Source organism: Aulonocara sp. 'chitande type north' Nkhata Bay, linkage group LG5, assembly GCF_057382095.1.
Source record: "Aulonocara sp. 'chitande type north' Nkhata Bay isolate Kocher_YH1m ecotype deep benthic linkage group LG5, A_spYH_male_GT1.1, whole genome shotgun sequence".
In the NCBI taxonomy this organism is placed as follows: Eukaryota; Metazoa; Chordata; class Actinopteri; order Cichliformes; family Cichlidae; genus Aulonocara; species Aulonocara sp. 'chitande type north' Nkhata Bay.
In genome coordinates, this window is record NC_141348.1 from 42,412,611 (window position 1) to 42,431,636 (window position 19,026).

The window sequence follows — 19,026 nt, forward strand, 5'->3', positions numbered from 1 at the left end:
GTGTTCGCACTCTGATGATGACGACAAGCTCGTCTATTCGAGCCTGCAACACTGCAAGGCTGCCATCAGTTTATTAATAAGAATACAGTATGAGTATAATACAGAAAACTGATCACTCACATTTAGCATTCAGTCTTTAAAGCAGAATTTCCAGAGATAGATTTTCCCTTCAAGGGGGACAGGAATTTTCACAGAAATTGAAAAAGTGTATTAAACGGGGCAGGACCCAAAACAGAGCCTTGAGGTACACCGTGTTTAAGAGGGGCTATTTTGGAGTTATGGGGGCCCATATTGATGTGAAAAGACCTTCCTGACAAATAGGACTGAAACCACTGGAGGGCAGATCCTTTTAGGCCAGCATGAAATTCTAGCCGTGATAACAGGACGTCGTGGTCGACCTTGTCAAAAGCTGCTGACAGGTCCAACAATAGAGGCAAGGTTACCAAAAAAGTAGTCCCAGAACTCTTGGACCTAACTGTATGCTGTAGTTGTTTCACATGGTTTTTCCATATGAGACGACTACTTTCCACTTCTTTATTAAACAAGATTTAAAAAAAAAAAAAAGACATTTAAAATCTTTATTTTTTTATTAGAAATTAATTTACGAATGTAAAATGATTTCTATATTTATGGACAGTGATAATAAAGCTTCCCGGTGCTGAGCCAGAAAAAGATGCCAGAGTTTAAAGTTAAAAGTCTTTATTTAGAATACTTTAAAAAGTGTGATGCAAATTTTATAAAATCTGTGTCAAAATGCTTAATAAAATCATAAAATACAAAAATATCCATCATTTTGAAAGCAGCTTGATTCTTAAATACATCAATACCAGTTTTAACAGCACAAACGTCATCACTGTGAAAGGCACAGCTGCTGATGACTCTGAGTAAAAACAGATTTCAACCTGAGAAATGTTAAAAACAGATGTGAACACCTCCAATACAGACAGACGTTCCTCCAACAAGTCGACTCGACAGGAAGACAAAAGAAAAAGTCAATCTCATCAAGTTTAAATACAGTCAAAGGTTTGCAGGAAACTTTGGTTTGTTCTGACAACAACGTGAAGCTGAGTGATATTTGAAGAAGTCAAAGCAGCTTTTTACCATCTGACATCTAAAAAGTAGAACCAGTTTGTGCAGGATCACCAGCACCTGCAGCAGGTTTTGGAATGAAACACTTACAGTTGACATAATCAATATGATCTCCTTGACTCATCACAGACTGCAGTGTGAAACATGGAGACACAACGAGACGGATTTAAAAAAATAATAATAAAAGGGATGAAAAAACAAAATATTAAAAAAGTAATGGTGACCCCCCCCCGCACCACACAAACACACTACAGCTGTGACGTTAAACAGTTTGTGAGTGAAGCGTCACCGTTACAAGCTTCCTTAGAAGGATCGTCTCTCTGGTTTCTCTGAGAAGCTGCAAAAGCAGAAAAAGTGAGAACATGAAGGATGAGATTATAACATCATGTCTCTGCTTTACTCACAGATGGAGAGAAGCAGCAGTTTGTGGTAACTGTGGTACAAAAACATGTAGTCAGACTAAAATGATGATTTAATGCTCAGAACCTTGAATATTAACTGATAAAGTTTGGTGGCATTATGTGAAGATGAACAGCTCCATGTTGACATGAACGTGCCTGAAACTATCAGAATAATCCTGCTGTGCACACTCTGACTTAGTGTGTACACCAGGATTATTAATTATTAATAATTATGAGTTTTTATTTTCCTGTTTAAAGCAAAGGATTCAAACATAAAATGTCAGGAATGTGAACTCGACACTGATCAAATCATCTGTTATATGGCTGTCTAACCTTACAGGTATATGAAATAAATCATAAATAATAAATCCATTATTCTGACTCACCTTTCTTGTGTTTTCTGATGCACTTTGCAGCTACAGATGGAGCCAGAGTTGCAGCGACAGTCAGAACTCCAGAAAACCACAAACCTATGAGCACACCGACTCCACAGTGGGACTTCACCTCAGACGTTTTCTCTGAAACACATGAAAGTTCATGCAGGACTGTAGCAGGACGCCACACACAGCACACTGGATACACACAAACATTAAACACAGTCTAAACAACGACACAATAAGATCTTACCACAGTAACGCACGTCGATCTGATCACGGGTCACATGGCCCATCTCCTCCTGCGTGGCTACGCAGTGGAAGAGGCTGCTGTTTGTCCTGGTCACCGTGGTGAGGAGGGTGATGTCATAGCGCTCTCCTGTGCGTGACACCTGTGGCTCCTCAGCAGGAAGGATGTTCCCATCGCTGTCCCTCCACTCTACTTTAGGCTTTGGAGAAGCTCCTCTGACCTCACACTTCAGCAGCGCCTCGTCCTCGCTGATGTTCAGGATCCCAACAAACGGCTTCGGAGCTGCACCTGTGAACACAGCATGAAGCTGCAGTTACAGCACAAATGTGCTGTCGTGCTCTCATGTCCTTCTCTTTCCTGATGGAGATGTCGACACATCGTGTGTGAGAGCAGAGAAATAACAACCTTTACTACATGTTACAGCAGAGTTTGGGAGGACTTTCATTTATCAGCACAAACAGGAAACGTCCTGAGTCCAGCTTCACAGAAGTAAAAATGATGTCATCATTATTGAGCTTTCAGACAGGTTGATTTGTTAGACTGTGACCCAGAGTGTGACCTTACAGACTGATCAGAGAAATCTGAAGGCTTGACTGAGAACATCACTGATTTCTACATCTGCGCTCTGTGTGCTACGACTCTGTGCCCCAGAGGGAACGTACCATTACTCACACATTTGGACACCAGCACAGGTTTGATCCCAGTCCACACAGCAGCCTCTACAAACGGCACATGTAGAGCTCAGTGACATCAGAGTCAGGCTCAGCACCGACTCCTCTTCATCGGTCGTTACTGACACAACCACAGATCTGATGTACATCTGACCAAAGTCACATTTCAGCAGGTCTCTAACCGCTCACACAGGTTACAGATGCACACATCAGTGACATCATCACTCACCTGGGATTTCTCCTGATCGATCTTTCAAGGTGAGTTCTGAAAGGCAAAAATTAAACATGTGTTTTTTCACACAGCATCATGAACTCATGATGGAGCTGATGTTTCTGCATCACCTTTGTGAGCATCTCTTGGTTCAGGTAACAAACTGATGAGGTGACAGCTTCCAGCAGAGTTATTAAAGGGTTTATTTTCACGATGCTTTCTACTCACCAACAACAAGTTTAATGCAGAACCTTTGTTCTGGCTGCAGATGTGGAAAATCACAGGTGTAGTCTCCACTGTCAGCCACCGTGGTGTTTCTGATGATGATGGAGGCGTTACCAAACTGCAGCTCTTGTGGGAAATGTGAGACCCGTCCTCTGAAGTGCTCGTCTTGACCTCGACGTCCATTATTGTAATGAAGGCCTCCATCATACATGAACACCTCCTGTTTATTTGGTGCTTTTTTCCTCCAATCAAAGAGCTTCTGTTCAAGGTCCTGATTGGTGCTGAGGGAGCAGGGTAAGATGACATCACTTTCTTCTGAGACAACCACTGTGACTCCTGGACCTGAAGAATGAAGCATGTTTGATTCAGTATGTTGAAATATGCAGTTCATAGTTTGACTGTAGCTCAGACTCAGTGTGTTCAGATATTTTACTTCACTTATCTGTAGCTCAGGTCACTGATAAGTCTGTGATAGGTTAAGCTCTATCACCATCTGGTGGCTTCTGATAGAATACAGGTGTAGGTTTAATTTTCCTCATTGGTTTCATGTTTTTAAATAGACTCTTTGTGGATCTATTATACTATATTTCAGGCAAATGTGTAAAGCAACTTATTGTGAAATTATATTTTTTTCTCATATTAACATTTATGTGTACCATTATTAATCTTATCAATAATACTGATGTCTGTCAAAACACATTCCTGGAGCTGTTACAGTCATTACAGCTTCTCTGCACTGCTTTAACACACTGTTAGAAACAGAAACCCCACTTTGTCAGTCACAGCACTATTTTAGCGTTAATTATAATTAATTTAAAAAAAAAAATCATAACTGATTTGAGGCGACAGAGGGGGTGAGGAGGTAGAAAGTGCCTTGCTTTAAATTTTTGTGAGTTTCCATCAATGAGGAGCTTCAATGTTCAACGAAGCTGCTGCTATTATAAAAAAGACCCAGCAGAGATTTTATTATCTCAGGATATTGAAGAAGGTTCACCTGCTGCAGGAGCAGCTTCTATCCCAACCAAACAATAGAGAGGAGACGTTTTCTTTAAGTTTCCTTTAAGTAGGGGAGACCGGGGATAGTTGTAACGTGGGTCAGTTGTAACACTTCCAATTTCTCCAATCAGGGCTAAGTTTCAAATGATGTGACTCATCCTGTGCATGCCCAATTTAGTTCTGCTATCACATGTGAAAAATCAGCACATTTTGTCAAACACAGACAATTTAACATGAAAAAAGTAATTTGTATGTCAAAAAGTAAGTTTTTCTACTTTATTTCAATTTCTAATAGCATTATCTGCTTTGCAGTTAAACTCATCAAACTTAAATTATGTTATTTGTATGTCTATGGGGATATATTCTGTGTAGGTCTTTAGTGCTAATGTTTTAGCCGTTGGCTGTAATGTTAGCTAGTTCATGGCTATAGGAGTCTGGGTCAGTTGTAACAGCAACAGTCTGGGTTAGTTGTAACAATAATGCAGATGTTACAACTTACCACACTATTACTTTAACTTATATTAAACAAGTTGGGGCAACGACATCAGCAGAGAGAGGTTCACTGGTCGCTTTTGTATATGCAGTTAATGCCATTGGCAACACAATTCCTCCACTGTTTGTGTTCCCACACATACATTATGCAGACCACTGTGTCAGAGATGGACCAGTAGGAAGTACTGGTAGTGGAAATAAATCAGGATGGGTGCAAGAAACAGATTTCCTCATCTTTCTGAAGCACTTTGCAAACCACACCAAGGTAAGCCATGATAAAAAGTAATGGAATTGCGATGCTGGTGAACAACTACATTTTTTCAGCTTCATTGTTATGTTCAAAATTGGTGCAAGAGTTGTAGGTTATAATGCCCACTGAGCCAATGAGGCCAAACTCAAGGAAGACCAACCAAAATTAATGAAATATTCAGTTGCAGAAAATTCCATAACTTGTCTTTTTGGGGGGTTGGAATATGTTCAAAAGCTGGATTTCTGCATTCTGTCACACACACACACACACACACACACACACACACACACACACACACACACACACACACACAGCTACATTAATGGCTCTAAGTGCATTCATGTGTTGAATAAACAAAGATTACATGTTAATGTTTTGTCAGTACCCTTATTTCATTGTGTTACATTTCACCCCAGGATATGTTACAACTAACCCAGACTATGGGGTTAATTGTAACATTTCACTCTTTGTGTTTGAGGCCATACCATGCAATGGGTAATTGTGCTGCAGAGAAAATAGCTGCACTATTTAATAGCAGAGACATGTAAATACTTTGCATTACATTTTGAATCCACTACCTTAAAAGAGCTCCAATTTACAGACAGAAATGTCAAAAATGTTACAACTATCCCCGGTCTCCCCTACTTTTACCAAGTACAGTAAGATCACACAGATGTACTTCCAGTGAGCGGTTTCAATTTGTGGTTTCACTGTTTTTCTAACAAAAAGGATCAAATCCCCCCGTCAATGTTCTGTCAGTTCATTTCTACAGTAATTTAGGAGATATTTTCACTCCAAGTTGTACATTTTAAATATTTACTGTCATTAGTTTTCTTACCGTTTTCATGTCCTGTGACTGCAGATACAGTCAGGATAAAGACACACAAATATAAAATCCTCAAAGACTTCATTTCAACAAACTGATAAAAGCAACAGCAGCCCGATGGGTAGCACTAAAAGTGATGCAGGAAGATATGCGCAGAAGCGAGATGCGGCGTACTTCTACTGTAGGCGTGACGCCGACTCAGATTGGTCAATCAAACCAAGTGGCAAAAAGCCGACACACCTTCGCCTACAATAGAAGTAGGTCGCATCACACGCGTGTCGACACACCTCCGCTCTTGGCCGACTCAGTTTGATTGGCCGATCTGAGTCGGCGTCACGTAGAAGTAGGCCACATCACGTGTATTAGCCTTACTTCTACTGTAGGCCTGAATCCGACTCAGATCGGCCAATCGCTTCTACTGTAGGCCGCATCACACGTGGTCTACAGTTGAATAGGCCGAATCACACGTGATCATGCGGCCTACAGTAGAAGTGACACCGACTCAGTTCGGCTAATCAAACTGATTTGCCCAAGAGCGGAGGTGTGTCCAGCTGTGGCTGGGTCATGTGATCTATCAGGTGACTTGTCAGCTTCAAATGCACTAAAAAGATTAAAGGTTTTAAAAACATTTACAAATAAATGTGTCTTCTATATATTAGAATCAGATAAATAAAGGTTCCAACTGGAACCAAAAGTGTTTCTTTAGACTGATAGAAGAACCTTTTTTTAGCACCACAAAGAACCTTTCAAACAATGGTTCTAAAGAGGAGCCATTTCTTTCAGTGGTTCATTGAAGAATCTTTAATGGTGCCCCAAAGAACCATTTCTTGATGGTTCTTTGGGGCACCTTTAATGGTTTTTCAAAGAACCTTTTTAAAAACGGTTCTTTAAAGAAACAATTTAAAGAACCTTTTTAAATCTTTCAAAATAAAATGTACCATAAATTGAATATGAGTAGGGTAAAATAAATACAAGCACATGGACATATATTACTGGTTTATTGCCATTTCGTTGTATATCAAAAGACAAAAAGGTATTTTAACCCTCAGCACAACGTCACTACTAATACATGTCACATATTAGTCATTTAAACAGTAATAATTAAATATTTTTACTAGACTATAAATAAATACATATAAAAACTGAACTAAGATAACACAACAATTAATACATGTATTGTTTAATTAATAAAACACCAGAAAGTGATAAAAACACATTAGAAATAGCAATAGCTTCATAATGGACCAACAAATCAACACATTTTCATCAGCAGATGTTTGCATGTTCAGTAAAAATATTTCAACAAGTTTTTGAGTAAGATTATCAATGAACTTCAGCCTTACGTTATGTAAGGTAAGTTTCATGTTGGACTCATGGTCCTTCATTAGTCCAGTTCAGGACAATGTCTCTTACATATGTATCATATATATCAAATACATTTCATATATAAACAAGCCTTGTAGCAGTTTTTCACAGGTGTTTCCTGTCAGCTGGTCAACCTCACTCAGGCAGACATCCATATCAGCTAACCAAACGACAAGCTCCTCCTTGTGTGCTTCTAATCCCTCCCACTTTGAGAGGAGGAGCTGAGAGAGAGTGAGAGAAAAGAATCAATTATAAAGAAGAGAGAAAAGTGAAACCCTCCTCTGCAGGGAGGGAGAGGGGAAGGCACATGCTGGCTGTGGAAGACGGGACAGGAAATGGAAGCTGAAAGGTGCTATTTTAATATCAAAACATCAGAAACATTCACACACAAACTGGATGAACACGTACACAGAAGAAGAGGCAGACTTGCCAGCTAATTTTTAATAATACAATAGGCTTCTTTCAGCCTACACACCGGATAGTCTTGAGAGACCTGATGAGCCACTAATAATATGATTGTGGCCATTTAACAAGAGGATTTCTGTCTGATTCTTAATTATATCTGGATTAATTTGAGTTGCTCCAGTTTTGGAAAAGTGTTGATGCACTTGATGTTGTCATTCTGTTTTTAAATGCTTTGCCTCAGTTTGATCATCAGCTCTTCAAAGAAGTGTCACATGACTGCTAATTTAAACACAGCAGAAGTGACCCACTCTCAGCACCTCGTCCCAGCAGACATGAAGCTGTCCAAGCTTTTTCCACGGGAGAGAAGGAAAAGGAGAGAAAACACATTAAAGAGGAGAGAGCCGGAAGCTGCGTGTAAGAAATGTCAGATTTTTTATGTTCTTAAATTCACTGGTGGTGCGTGGTGCGCTCCGCCAGGTAAATAAATAGCGCTACACCGCTCGTCTCATTCAGGGTGTGATTCACCGTGTGTGTGTGTGTGTGTGTGTGTGTGTGTGTGTGTGTGTGTGTGTGTGTGTGTGGAGAAATTTCATCCCTTGTGATCTGTATTTATCTGCCTCTTCCACTCAGATTTTTATCGCTTTATTTGAAACTGTCCACAGCGCAAACATCAGAAATAAATAAACCAAAAAGAAATAAAACGGACATTGCAAAGGAAATAAATGTCTCACTAATATAAATGGAAACGAAGATTAGCAGGGTGAACTTTGAATGCACGTAAAAACTACCATTTCACTTCAACAAAACTGATGAAAGCGACGAAGCGCAAGTGCAGAGGGAGGGGCTTAAGTGTCAGTGCGCAGAGACAGCGGAGGAGGCCCAACTGCTGCGCCACAGTAGGCGCCACTGAAAGTGTGCAGGTCAATCAGTCCTGAGTGTTTTAAAGTCCGCTGTGTCTGTGCAGAGGCAAGGCTACCAAAAATTAGTCCCAGAACTTATGGATCTAACTGTATGCAGTAGTTGTATCACATGGTCAAACCTTCCCCACTTCTTTATTAAACAAAATCAGAAAAATACAATTTAAAATCTTTATTTTTATCATTTGAAAAGAATTTACAAATGATAAATGATTTCTATATTTATGGACAGTAATAATTAAGCTTTGTGGTGCTGAGCGAGAAAAAGTTGAGTTTAGAGCTTAATCTGTTTATTTGCAAGACTTTAAAAAGTGCGATACAAATATTATAAAATCAGCATCAAACTGCTTTACAAAATCATGAAAAACACAAAAATATCCATCATTTTGACAGCAGCTTGATTCTTAAATACATCAATACCAGTTTTAACAGCACAAACATCATCACTGTGAAAGGCACAGCTGCTGATGACTCTGAATAAAAACAGTTTTTCAACCTGAGAAATTAACAAACAGATGTGAACACCAAAGTTCTAAAAGCTTTCACACTGACGTACAGTCAGTTTCCCTGAACGAAGAATCTCTGCTGCACTGATGTTTACAACCATCTGACATCTACAAAAGTAGAACCAGTTTGTGCAGGATCACCAGCACCTGCAGTCAGCACCTTCATAACCACCACTTTAACACACAGCAGCCATTATTACCACATTTCATAAGCTGCCTTTGTGTTCAAAGTTGACTTTCTGCTCATTTTTAAGGCATTATGTGGTGAATCTGCTCCTTGTGGTTCGAGTCCCTGAGATTTTGGAGTGAAACACAGTTGATATGATCAATATGATCTCACTGACTCCTCACAGACAGCAGTGAGAAACATGGAGACACAACGAGACAGAAAACAATAAAAGGAATGAAAATACAAAATATTAAAAAAGTAATGTTGACCTCAGAGATATGAATCCATTTCCCCTGAAATATACAGACACACTACAGCTGTGACGTTAAACAGTTTGTGAGTGAAGCGTCACCGTTACAAGCTTCCTTAGAAGGATCGTCTCTCTGGTTTCTCTGAGAAGCTGCAAAAGCAGAAAAAGTGAGAACATGAAGGATGAGATTATAACATCATGTCTCTGCTTTACTCACAGATGGAGAGAAGCAGCAGTTTGTGGTAACTGTGGTACAAAAACATGTAGTCAGACTAAAATGATGATTTAATGCTCAGAACCTTGAATATTAACTGATAAAGTTTGGTGGCATTATGTGAAGATGAACAGCTCCATGTTGACATGAACGTGCCTGAAACTATCAGAATAATCCTGGTGTGCACACTCTGACTTAGTGTGTACACCAGGATTATTAATTATTAATAATTATGAGTTTTTATTTTCCTGTTTAAAGCAAAGGATTCAAACATAAAATGTCAGGAATGTGAACTCGACACTGATCAAATCATCTGTTATATGGCTGTCTAACCTTACAGGTATATGAAATAAATCATAAATAATAAATCCATTATTCTAACTCACCTTTCTTGTGTTTTCTGATGCACTTTGCAGCTACAGATAGAGCCAGAGTTGCAGCGACTCCAGAAAACCACAAACCTATGAGCACACCGACTCCACAGCAGGACTTCACCTCAGACGTTTTCTCTGAAACACATGAAAGTTCATGCAGGACTGTAGCAGGACGCCACACACAGCACACTGGATACACACAAACATTAAACACAGTCTAAACAACGACACAATAAGATCTTACCACAGTAACGCACGTCGATCTGATCACGGGTCACATGGCCCATCTCCTCCTGCGTGGCTACGCAGTGGAAGAGGCTGCTGTTTGTCCTGGTCACCGTGGTGAGGAGGGTGATGTCATAGCGCTCTCCTGTGCGTGACACCTGTGGCTCCTCAGCAGGAAGGATGTTCCCATCGCTGTCCCTCCACTCTACTTTAGGCTTTGGAGAAGCACCTCTGACCTCACACTTCAGCAGCGCCTCGTCCTCGCTGATGTTCAGGATCCCAACAAACGGCTTCGGAGCTGCACCTGTGAACACAGCATGAAGCTGCAGTTACAGCACAAATGTGCTGTCATGCTCTCATGTCCTTCTCTTTCCTGATGGAGATGTCGACACATCGTGTGTGAGAGCAGAGAAATAACAACCTTTACTACATGTTACAGCAGAGTTTGGGAGGACTTTCATTTATCAGCACAAACAGGAAACGTCCTGAGTCCAGCTTCACAGAAGTAAAAATGATGTCATCATTATTGAGCTTTCAGACAGGTTGATTTGTTAGACTGTGACCCAGAGTGTGACCTTACAGACTGATCAGAGAAATCTGAAGGCTTGACTGAGAACATCACTGATTTCTACATCTGCGCTCTGTGTGCTACGACTCTGTGCCCCAGAGGGAACGTACCATTACTCACACATTTGGACACCAGCACAGGTTTGATCCCAGTCCACACAGCAGCCTCTACAAACGGCACATGTAGAGCTCAGTGACATCAGAGTCAGGCTCAGCACCGACTCCTCTGATGTACAGGGTGGGCCATTTCTATGGATACTCCGTAACAACATGGGAATGGTTGGTGATATTAAAGTCCTGTTTGTGGCACATTAGTATATGTGAGGGGCAAACTCCTCAAGATGGGCGGTGACCACGGTGGCCATTTGGAAGTCGGCCATCTTGGATACAACTTTTGTTTTTTCAATAGGAAGAGGGCCATGTGACACATCACACTTATTGGTAATGTCACAAGAAAAACAATGGTGTGCTTGGTTTCAACGTAACTTTATAACAGGTTACAGATGCACACATCAGTGACATCATCACTCACCTGGGATTTCTCCTGATCGATCTTTCAAGGTGAGTTCTGAAAGGCAAAAATTAAACATGTGTTTTTTCACACAGCATCATGAACTCATGATGGAGCTGATGTTTCTGCATCACCTTTGTGAGCATCTCTTGGTTCAGGTAACAAACTGATGAGGTGACAGCTTCCAGCAGAGTTATTAAAGGGTTTATTTTCACGATGCTTTCTACTCACCAACAACAAGTTTAATGCAGAACCTTTGTTCTGGCTGCAGATGTGGAAAATCACAGGTGTAGACTCCACTGTCAGCCACCGTGGTGTTTCTGATGATGATGGAGGCGTTACCAAACTGCAGCTCTTGTGGGAAATGTGAGACCCGTCCTCTGAAGTGCTCGTCTTGACCTCGACGTCCATTATTGTAATGAAGGCCTCCATCATACATGAACACCTCCTGTTTATTTGGTGCTTTTTTCCTCCAATCAAAGAGCTTCTGTTCAAGGTCCTGATTGGTGCTGAGGGAGCAGGGTAAGATGACATCACTTTCTTCTGAGACAACCACTGTGACTCCTGGACCTGAAGAATGAAGCATGTTTGATTCAGTATGTTGAAATATGCAGTTCATAGTTTGACTGTAGCTCAGACTCAGTGTGTTCAGATTTTTTACTTCACTTGTCTGTAGCTCAGGTCACTGATAAGTCCAACATACAATCTACTGTGATAGGATCAGCTCTATCGTCTTGACGCCTGCTCAGTCATCCAGGTAAGCAGATGGCAAAAGGTGGATTCTGTTCATCTGTAAGCAGCGTTTTCAGTGGGAGAACTGAACTGAAACTGAAAGCGCGTGAACAGGTGATCAGAATCAACCTTTTGGGATAAACTTTTGCCATCTGGTTGCTTCTGATAGAATACAGGTTTAAGGCATGTCCTCATTGCTTTAATACTTCTAAATAGAAGCTGTGCTGTGGGCAGAACTTTGTGCCATTAGAAAGTGAATTTAAATAAGTTCAATTCAAATTCTGCCCATCTATCATACTATGTTTCATGTAAATGTATAAAACAACTTACTGTGAAATAACATTTTTCCTCACATTAACATTTATGTGTACCATCATTAATCCTCATAATCTTATCAATAATACTGATGTCTGTCAAAACACATTCCTGGAGACGTTACAGTCATTACAGCTTCTCTGCACTGCTTTAACACACTGTTAGAAACAGAAACCCCACTTTGTCAGTCACAGCACTATTTTAGTGTTAATTATAATCAATAAAAAAAATTAGATTTGAGGCGACACAGAGGGGTGTAGGGGGTGAGGAGGTAGAGAGTGCTTTGCTTTAAATTTTGGGGGGTTTCCATCAAAGAGGAGCTTCAATGATCAGAGAAGCTGCTGCTATTGTAAAAAAAGAGACCCAGCAGAGACTTTATTTCCTCAGGATACTGAAGAAGGTTCACCTGCTGCTGGAGCAGCTTCTGTCCAACAACTATCACTGAACTCCATCCTTATTCTATTGTATTCTACTGATCCGTGTTTATCAGTCTAAACTAAACGCTGCTGACTGTACCAGAAAGCAACAGAATATTTCAAATGAGCTCCAAAAACTGCAGACAGAAGTTTTCTTTAAGTACTTTTACTCCAAGTACTGTAAGACCACCCAGATGTACTTAAAGTGAGCGATAAAAGGATCCAATTCCTCATTTCTGCAGAAATTTAGAATATTTTCGCTCAGAGCTTTAAATATTTACTGTCATTAGTTTTCTTACACTTTTCATTTCCTATAACTGCAGATACAGTCAGGAGACAGATGCACAAAATCCTCACAGACTTCATTTCAGCAAACTGAAAAAAGCAACGGCAGACGGATCGGCCAAGAGCGGGGAGCTGCTCCGAGCGAAGACGAGAGGAGAGTTACAGAGCGCGAGCTGACCGGGCTTTATATACGGCGAAAAAAGCTCCCGACCGACAGAAATGTTCCCGGCCGACGACGGCCCGCCCCTTTCCACGCCCGACGACGGCCCACGGCCCGCCCCTTCCACGACCAACGATCTCCCCGACCGACCAGCTCCATGTAGTGTTCCCAACTTAGCGACTTTGTCGCTATATTTAACGAGTTTTCAGACCCCTTAGCGACTTTTTTTCTAAAAAGCGACTAGCGACAAATCTGGCGACTTTTTCTGGTGTTACTGGAGACTTATTTATGACGACTTTTTGACGTGAAAGCGCGGATCGCTTTTACTCTCAACAAGCAGCGGTGCTGCCGTGGGCACCTCGCCCGTTCCAAAGCGCTCACGGGCGGAGGATAGTCCTCCCCCCGCTGCTATCAGGGCAGGAGATGTTCACGCCTGTGCGTCTGAACTGCAAATGAATCGCGCATGAGCGAAGTCGCTGCTCCGCACTGACTGTGACGCAGTCAGTTCTTCTTTTACTCTTATGCTGTTTTGTGGATCAAGTTTAAAACTACTTATAAACACACACAAAGTAACTCCACCAGAGCGCCTATTTCGGGCCACTTTTGCCGGTCCAAGCCCGGGTAAAGGAGCAGGGTTGGAATTGTGACATTAAAAAACAATAATTGCTAAAAGAAATTTAATTTGTAGTTCTAAATAAACTCTAAATGCATTTAGGACATTTTTTACTCACTTTATGTCTCTTCCACGATGTTATTTCTCTCTCCAACAACGTAGGTTGCAATTATATTAGCATGACCAATTATGCAAATTAGGCGATGACGTCATTTAGCGACTTTTAGGACAGCCAATAGCGATTTTCCTTACTGAGGAGTTGGCAACACTGGCTCCCCGCTGTAGACCGCAGTCGGTCGGTCTGCCGTTGCTTCTTTCAGTTTGTTGAAATGAAGTCTGTGAGGATGCAGCAGTCTGTCACTGAAGCAGCTCTGCAGCAACATCTACATGCATGGGGTGGGAGACTGTCCATCAGAGATGCTATTTTGGCCGGAGTCCTTCTGTCTCCCACCACCTGCACTGGGTCCAGGGTGCGTCCCAGAACAGAGCTGGCCTTCCTGATGAGTTTATCCAACTTCTTCCTCTCAGCTGTCGATAAACTGTGAGACTGTGAGTGTGAGAGCCCCCGGCCTATTCAGCATGAGTAGAACGAGGGGGGGGGGGGTACGTATGAAGAGTAAATGTTATGGGCGTTATACAACAGAATCATATGTATAGATTATAGTTTGAACTAACAATAAATCATGATGTTGACATGATGAATGTATATGAATCAAGAGTAATAACATGAAAGAAAAATGACTCGTATGTGTATGAAACTTAGGAGTTTTAGGGGAAGTTAGGCGGCAGCGGAGTTGGGTGTGGTAAAAAGAGGAACTGTAGTGATTTGCGAATCGATGCTGAAATATTGAGTCCTCCGATACCAGTAATTTATGTTCTAGAATCGATTCTCATATTAAAATATCAATATTTTAGTAATATAGGGCAAATTAGTTTATCATTAACAGGAACACAGTGGAAAGAAACTATAACATTCGGATTGTCTACATTGGAAGGAACTACTTCCTCTTCTGCCTTTCATAGTCATGTGAGAAATATATCTGCATAAATGTGTGGCAGCCTCTGGCGTGCGCACTCACAACAATGGCTGAGTGTAAACGGAGTCATGTGTGGACGTATTTTACCTCCAAAAACAGCCAAGACACGGTTTGCATATGTGGCGAGACGAGGATGGGATATAAAGTAATTACTCTTCACAGTTTTAAAGAATGACAACGCCACCCTGGGAATTTCACCCAGAGAATACTGTAAGTAACACTAAATCACCGAAAAGGCACTTAAGTTCGCTATACTCAGTCCAGAGACGAGGTTCAATGATCAACAAATTAACAATTTATTAATAATTATTTAAAACACCATATAAAAGCACAATCATAAATATTCAAGTACAAATATGCTTAAAAAGGTATTCAGAGCTGAGGCTTACCAGTGGAGGGGCAGGGATGCCACACACAAACTAAAGAAAGAAAACACACCAAGACACAAGTGCAACACACTATCACACACTCACACTAATAAACTAAACAAGGCAGGTGTGTACACTCAAGGGATCCCACCACCAAGGCACCCTAGTCTCCTCCACGTCGGCACTCCGCATCTGAATAAAAGAAACAAAGAAAATTTTAATATATTACAACAAACTAATGTGTAGCACCGGGGGATAACCCAACTGCAGGACCACACTGGTGATCTACAGCTAGAAAAAGGGCCTCCCACCAGTGGTGTAACAAAAATCCAAACTACAAATCAAAAGCAATAAAACAACATACAATCTGGATAAAACTCTAAAATCTGGAGCAAACGGAATCGCCGTACTGCTCCAACTTGCCGTCACACGACGACAAGTTAACAGTCAATCAATATGCACGCCAGCTGACTCCGATAACCGGCATGCATATGGCCGTTGTCCACGCCGACGTCCACTGTAAAAGCTGACAGCAGCGGGGAAAGAAATCTCACAACGGGAACAGACGATAAAAGCACAGCAAGGCAAAACAGCAGCACTTCAGTTCGCATAGCTTGGCGCAAAACTAAGGCCCACACTTCCAAGTAAGCCGTGTCATAGAACGTAAGCAGAATAGCTCAGGAGGCTTCTATAGCTACGACCAGCCGCGATGGAGACTTCAGAGGAGTAACCCACAAACGATCTCTACCACACCGAGGAAGTCAGGTGACCAAAAAGGAGATCACAGGCAAGCGATGCAGAGACACTCAAATGGCCACTATTTATACCAGCGCCCCCTAATGGGCCAGGCTGAAAGTGGGTTGGACCGAGGGATAACATTCATCCTGCCACACATACATGTGGCAAGATAGTGAGGTGTTGTGGCAACACCACTAACATCGTAAAACACCTCAGAGTAAATCATATCACAGAATATGATGAGCTTATGTTGAGGCGAACTGAAGAGGACGAGCGGGACAGGTGCTGCTAGGGCGAGACAGACGTCTCTTGCGGACTTCTTTAGTGCTGCAGGCAGGCAACGTGTTCAAATAAAGCACAACTTCAGGTTTAGTCTGATGTCCTGTTATAATTATGAAGCTATATTATTATATCATTATTACAATTACATATTACAATTATATATTGTATTATGAAATACAATGAAACATTACATTACAGAGTACTGATATCGGATCAGTATCGTCAATACCACCCTGAATTTACTTGGTATCAGATCGGAAAGGAAATCAGTGGTATCGCATATCACTAGTATTGATTGATAACATCTGAAGCAGATGAATAAAGTCACCCAGTCGCTAGCTGTACCATTACCCAGCATACACCACTCCCTCCATAAATGCAATAAACGATACAAAAGTAATAGCCTGTATTTAATTTATCTGCTGTTTCTCAGGTAGTTGTTTACATTTCATTTCATTTCATTTTTATTTATTTCACACTTGGTACTACAAATCAAACAAAACAACCACATCTTCTGTCAACAAAACACAACAACCATGTGTGAAAAGGAGCAGGAAGAAGAAAATATTCTTATTAAACCCTGCCCCCTATCTACCATCGAACTTATATCACCGGTGGGCACCAAAAATCAGGAACAAACTAATATTGACATTTCTCTCCGGTCGAATCCCAAACCAACATCACATTCATTCGCATTCTTCATACTGAGTTATCGTTTTAAACATATAACACTTTTTAAAACATTGTAAATTTATACAATTCTTTAAATTATAATGAAGTGAATTCCACAGTCTTATACCCCTAACCGTTGTGCTCATTAATCTTTGTGTAGTCCTGGCTAACTGATGTTTAAAATAAAATTTCCTTCTATTCTCTTCTCCACTTGAACACATCAAAAATACTCTTTGTAACTTAAAAGGCAAAATATTATTTTTAGCCTTAAACATAATTAATAATGTCCGTAATTTCACTAAATCTCCTAATTTTAATAATTTTGATTCTATAAATAATTTGTTTGTATGTTCTCTATATTTAACATTATGAATTATTCGTATAACTTTCTTCTGTAATAGGTTTAAAGGTTTTATGGTATTCTCATATGTATTCCCCCAAACTTCAACACAATAGTTGATATATGAAAAAAACAAAGAAAAATATAAAATACGCATTGTTTTATAATTTAATAAATCTCTTATACTACCCAAAATATAAATACTTTTGACCATTTTCTTTCTAATATGTTCAATATGAGATTTCCATGTCAAATTCTCATCCACTATTACACCCAAACATTACATATAATTTATTGTGTTCAGTATACATCACTACAAAGTGATTTTGGAAATATATACTGACAACAGGCTCTTCCGCAGCAATCTCTTGTCGTCAATAAGCAACGTTTAGTACGGTGGCTGGGAAGTGCAAATCGCAACAAATTAAAAAACCACAACAAATTAAAAACCTGCAACAAATTAAAAAAACCCGCAACAAATTACAAAACCCCACAACAAATTAAAAAACCCACAACAAATTACAAAAACCCACAAAAAATTACAAAAACCCACAAAAAATTAAAAATCCTTGACAGAAAGGGATTGTCTGAAATACAGGAAGTGACGCAACGATTAGCCTAATAGGGCTTTTGGAGCGTGATATCACGAGAGGGAGCGTGGCCATGATTTTTGGTTGAGGCGCCATGTTTCTGGGCCGAACAAAGCGCTAGCGAAAGAGGAGCGAAAGTACACGGATAACACCAGCTATGGTTCGTACTTGCTGTGCGGTCGGTTGTAAAGTTAGATCGCACGACCGGCAAGCGAATAAGGTTGAAAATGGTTTATCTTTTCATTCTTTCCCCACCTGGAAGCAACATGAGGCAGCTCATGTATCAGATGTTACCGAAAGAAGGCGTCTAGTCTGGATAGCAGCTGTGAGACGAGCTGATATCCAGTTCTCTTCCATCTCCAAATATCTGTTGGTGTGCTCCAGACATTTTCATTCCGGTAAGTTATAGATATGTTCATATCACTCTTTATCCGGTCTTTAAGTCTGACGTCACTAGCCGTGTCTGGGCTCAAACGCTGCTGCAGGTCCATAAATCACTGAGAGTTGAAAAACTATCTAAAGTCTTTCATCTGTAATAAAATGATCAGCGTTCTGCTCTACCATGTGTAACAATTGAGTTTATCATCCAGGCATCCATGAAAACGAAACGGAATATATGACATTTAACAGAGTTAGAAATTAGCAGGAAGTTAGCTCGCTAGCTTCCATCTAAATAAGGGATTTTGGAAACTAATTCAAACGTACAGCTCTGCTATCACTTCCAACATAAATGAAGACAGAAAACTAAACAGCAGTGACGTTTGTAGGGCACTGTGAGTAAAATGCGTTTGATTTTCTCTTGAACATTCAAATTAGTGGAATCATAAATTCATTCATGAGGGGCAAATTACAGTGAGAACATGTGGAGGCTCTGGCTAAGTTCACACTGCACGTGAAAGCGCATCAAATCCGACTTTTTTTTACCCTATGCGACCCATATCCAATCATGGTATGACAGTGTAAAAACAGCACAAATCCGATATTTTCAAATCCGATCTGGGTCACTTTCATATGTGGTCCTTAATCCGATACATATCTGATGTTTTAGAAAGCAACTGCTGTTTGAATGGTCATGTTGCAATAAATCCGTCTTTTATGTCGCTGACACAAAACATATGCCAATTATCAGCGCTGGAGAAGCACCCGAGAAGACATTGAGAACACATGAGCGCTTCATGTCCATCCCGTGT

General features: G+C 40.6%; 2 protein-coding genes across 3 annotated transcripts; both read right to left on the reverse strand.

The window, feature by feature from the left end:
• Window positions 1-726: 726 nt before the first annotated feature.
• Window positions 727-3,648, reverse strand: LOC147331410 (butyrophilin-like protein 10). 2 transcript variants are annotated; one of them, XM_086293695.1, is made up of 5 exons: window positions 3,225-3,648; window positions 3,015-3,050; window positions 2,118-2,402; window positions 1,877-2,008; window positions 727-1,426 (listed from the first exon to the last, which is right to left on the reverse strand). In XM_086293695.1, the coding sequence occupies exons 1-5, from the start codon at window positions 3,610-3,612 to the stop codon at window positions 1,338-1,340; spliced, it is 930 nt and encodes a 309-aa protein (XP_086149821.1). In that variant the 5' UTR covers window positions 3,613-3,648; the 3' UTR covers window positions 727-1,337. The 2 variants fall into 2 exon arrangements, with proteins under 2 accessions (XP_086149821.1, XP_086149822.1); XM_086293696.1 differs by lacking the exon at window positions 3,015-3,050.
• Window positions 3,649-8,735: 5,087 nt separating this feature from the next.
• LOC147331411 (butyrophilin-like protein 1) lies at window positions 8,736-13,280 on the reverse strand. Its single transcript, XM_086293708.1, has 5 exons — window positions 13,051-13,280; window positions 11,520-11,858; window positions 10,230-10,514; window positions 9,998-10,120; window positions 8,736-9,547 (listed from the first exon to the last, which is right to left on the reverse strand). The coding sequence occupies exons 1-5, from the start codon at window positions 13,115-13,117 to the stop codon at window positions 9,459-9,461; spliced, it is 903 nt and encodes a 300-aa protein (XP_086149834.1). The 5' UTR covers window positions 13,118-13,280; the 3' UTR covers window positions 8,736-9,458.
• Between the last annotated feature and the right edge of the window lie 5,746 nt (window positions 13,281-19,026).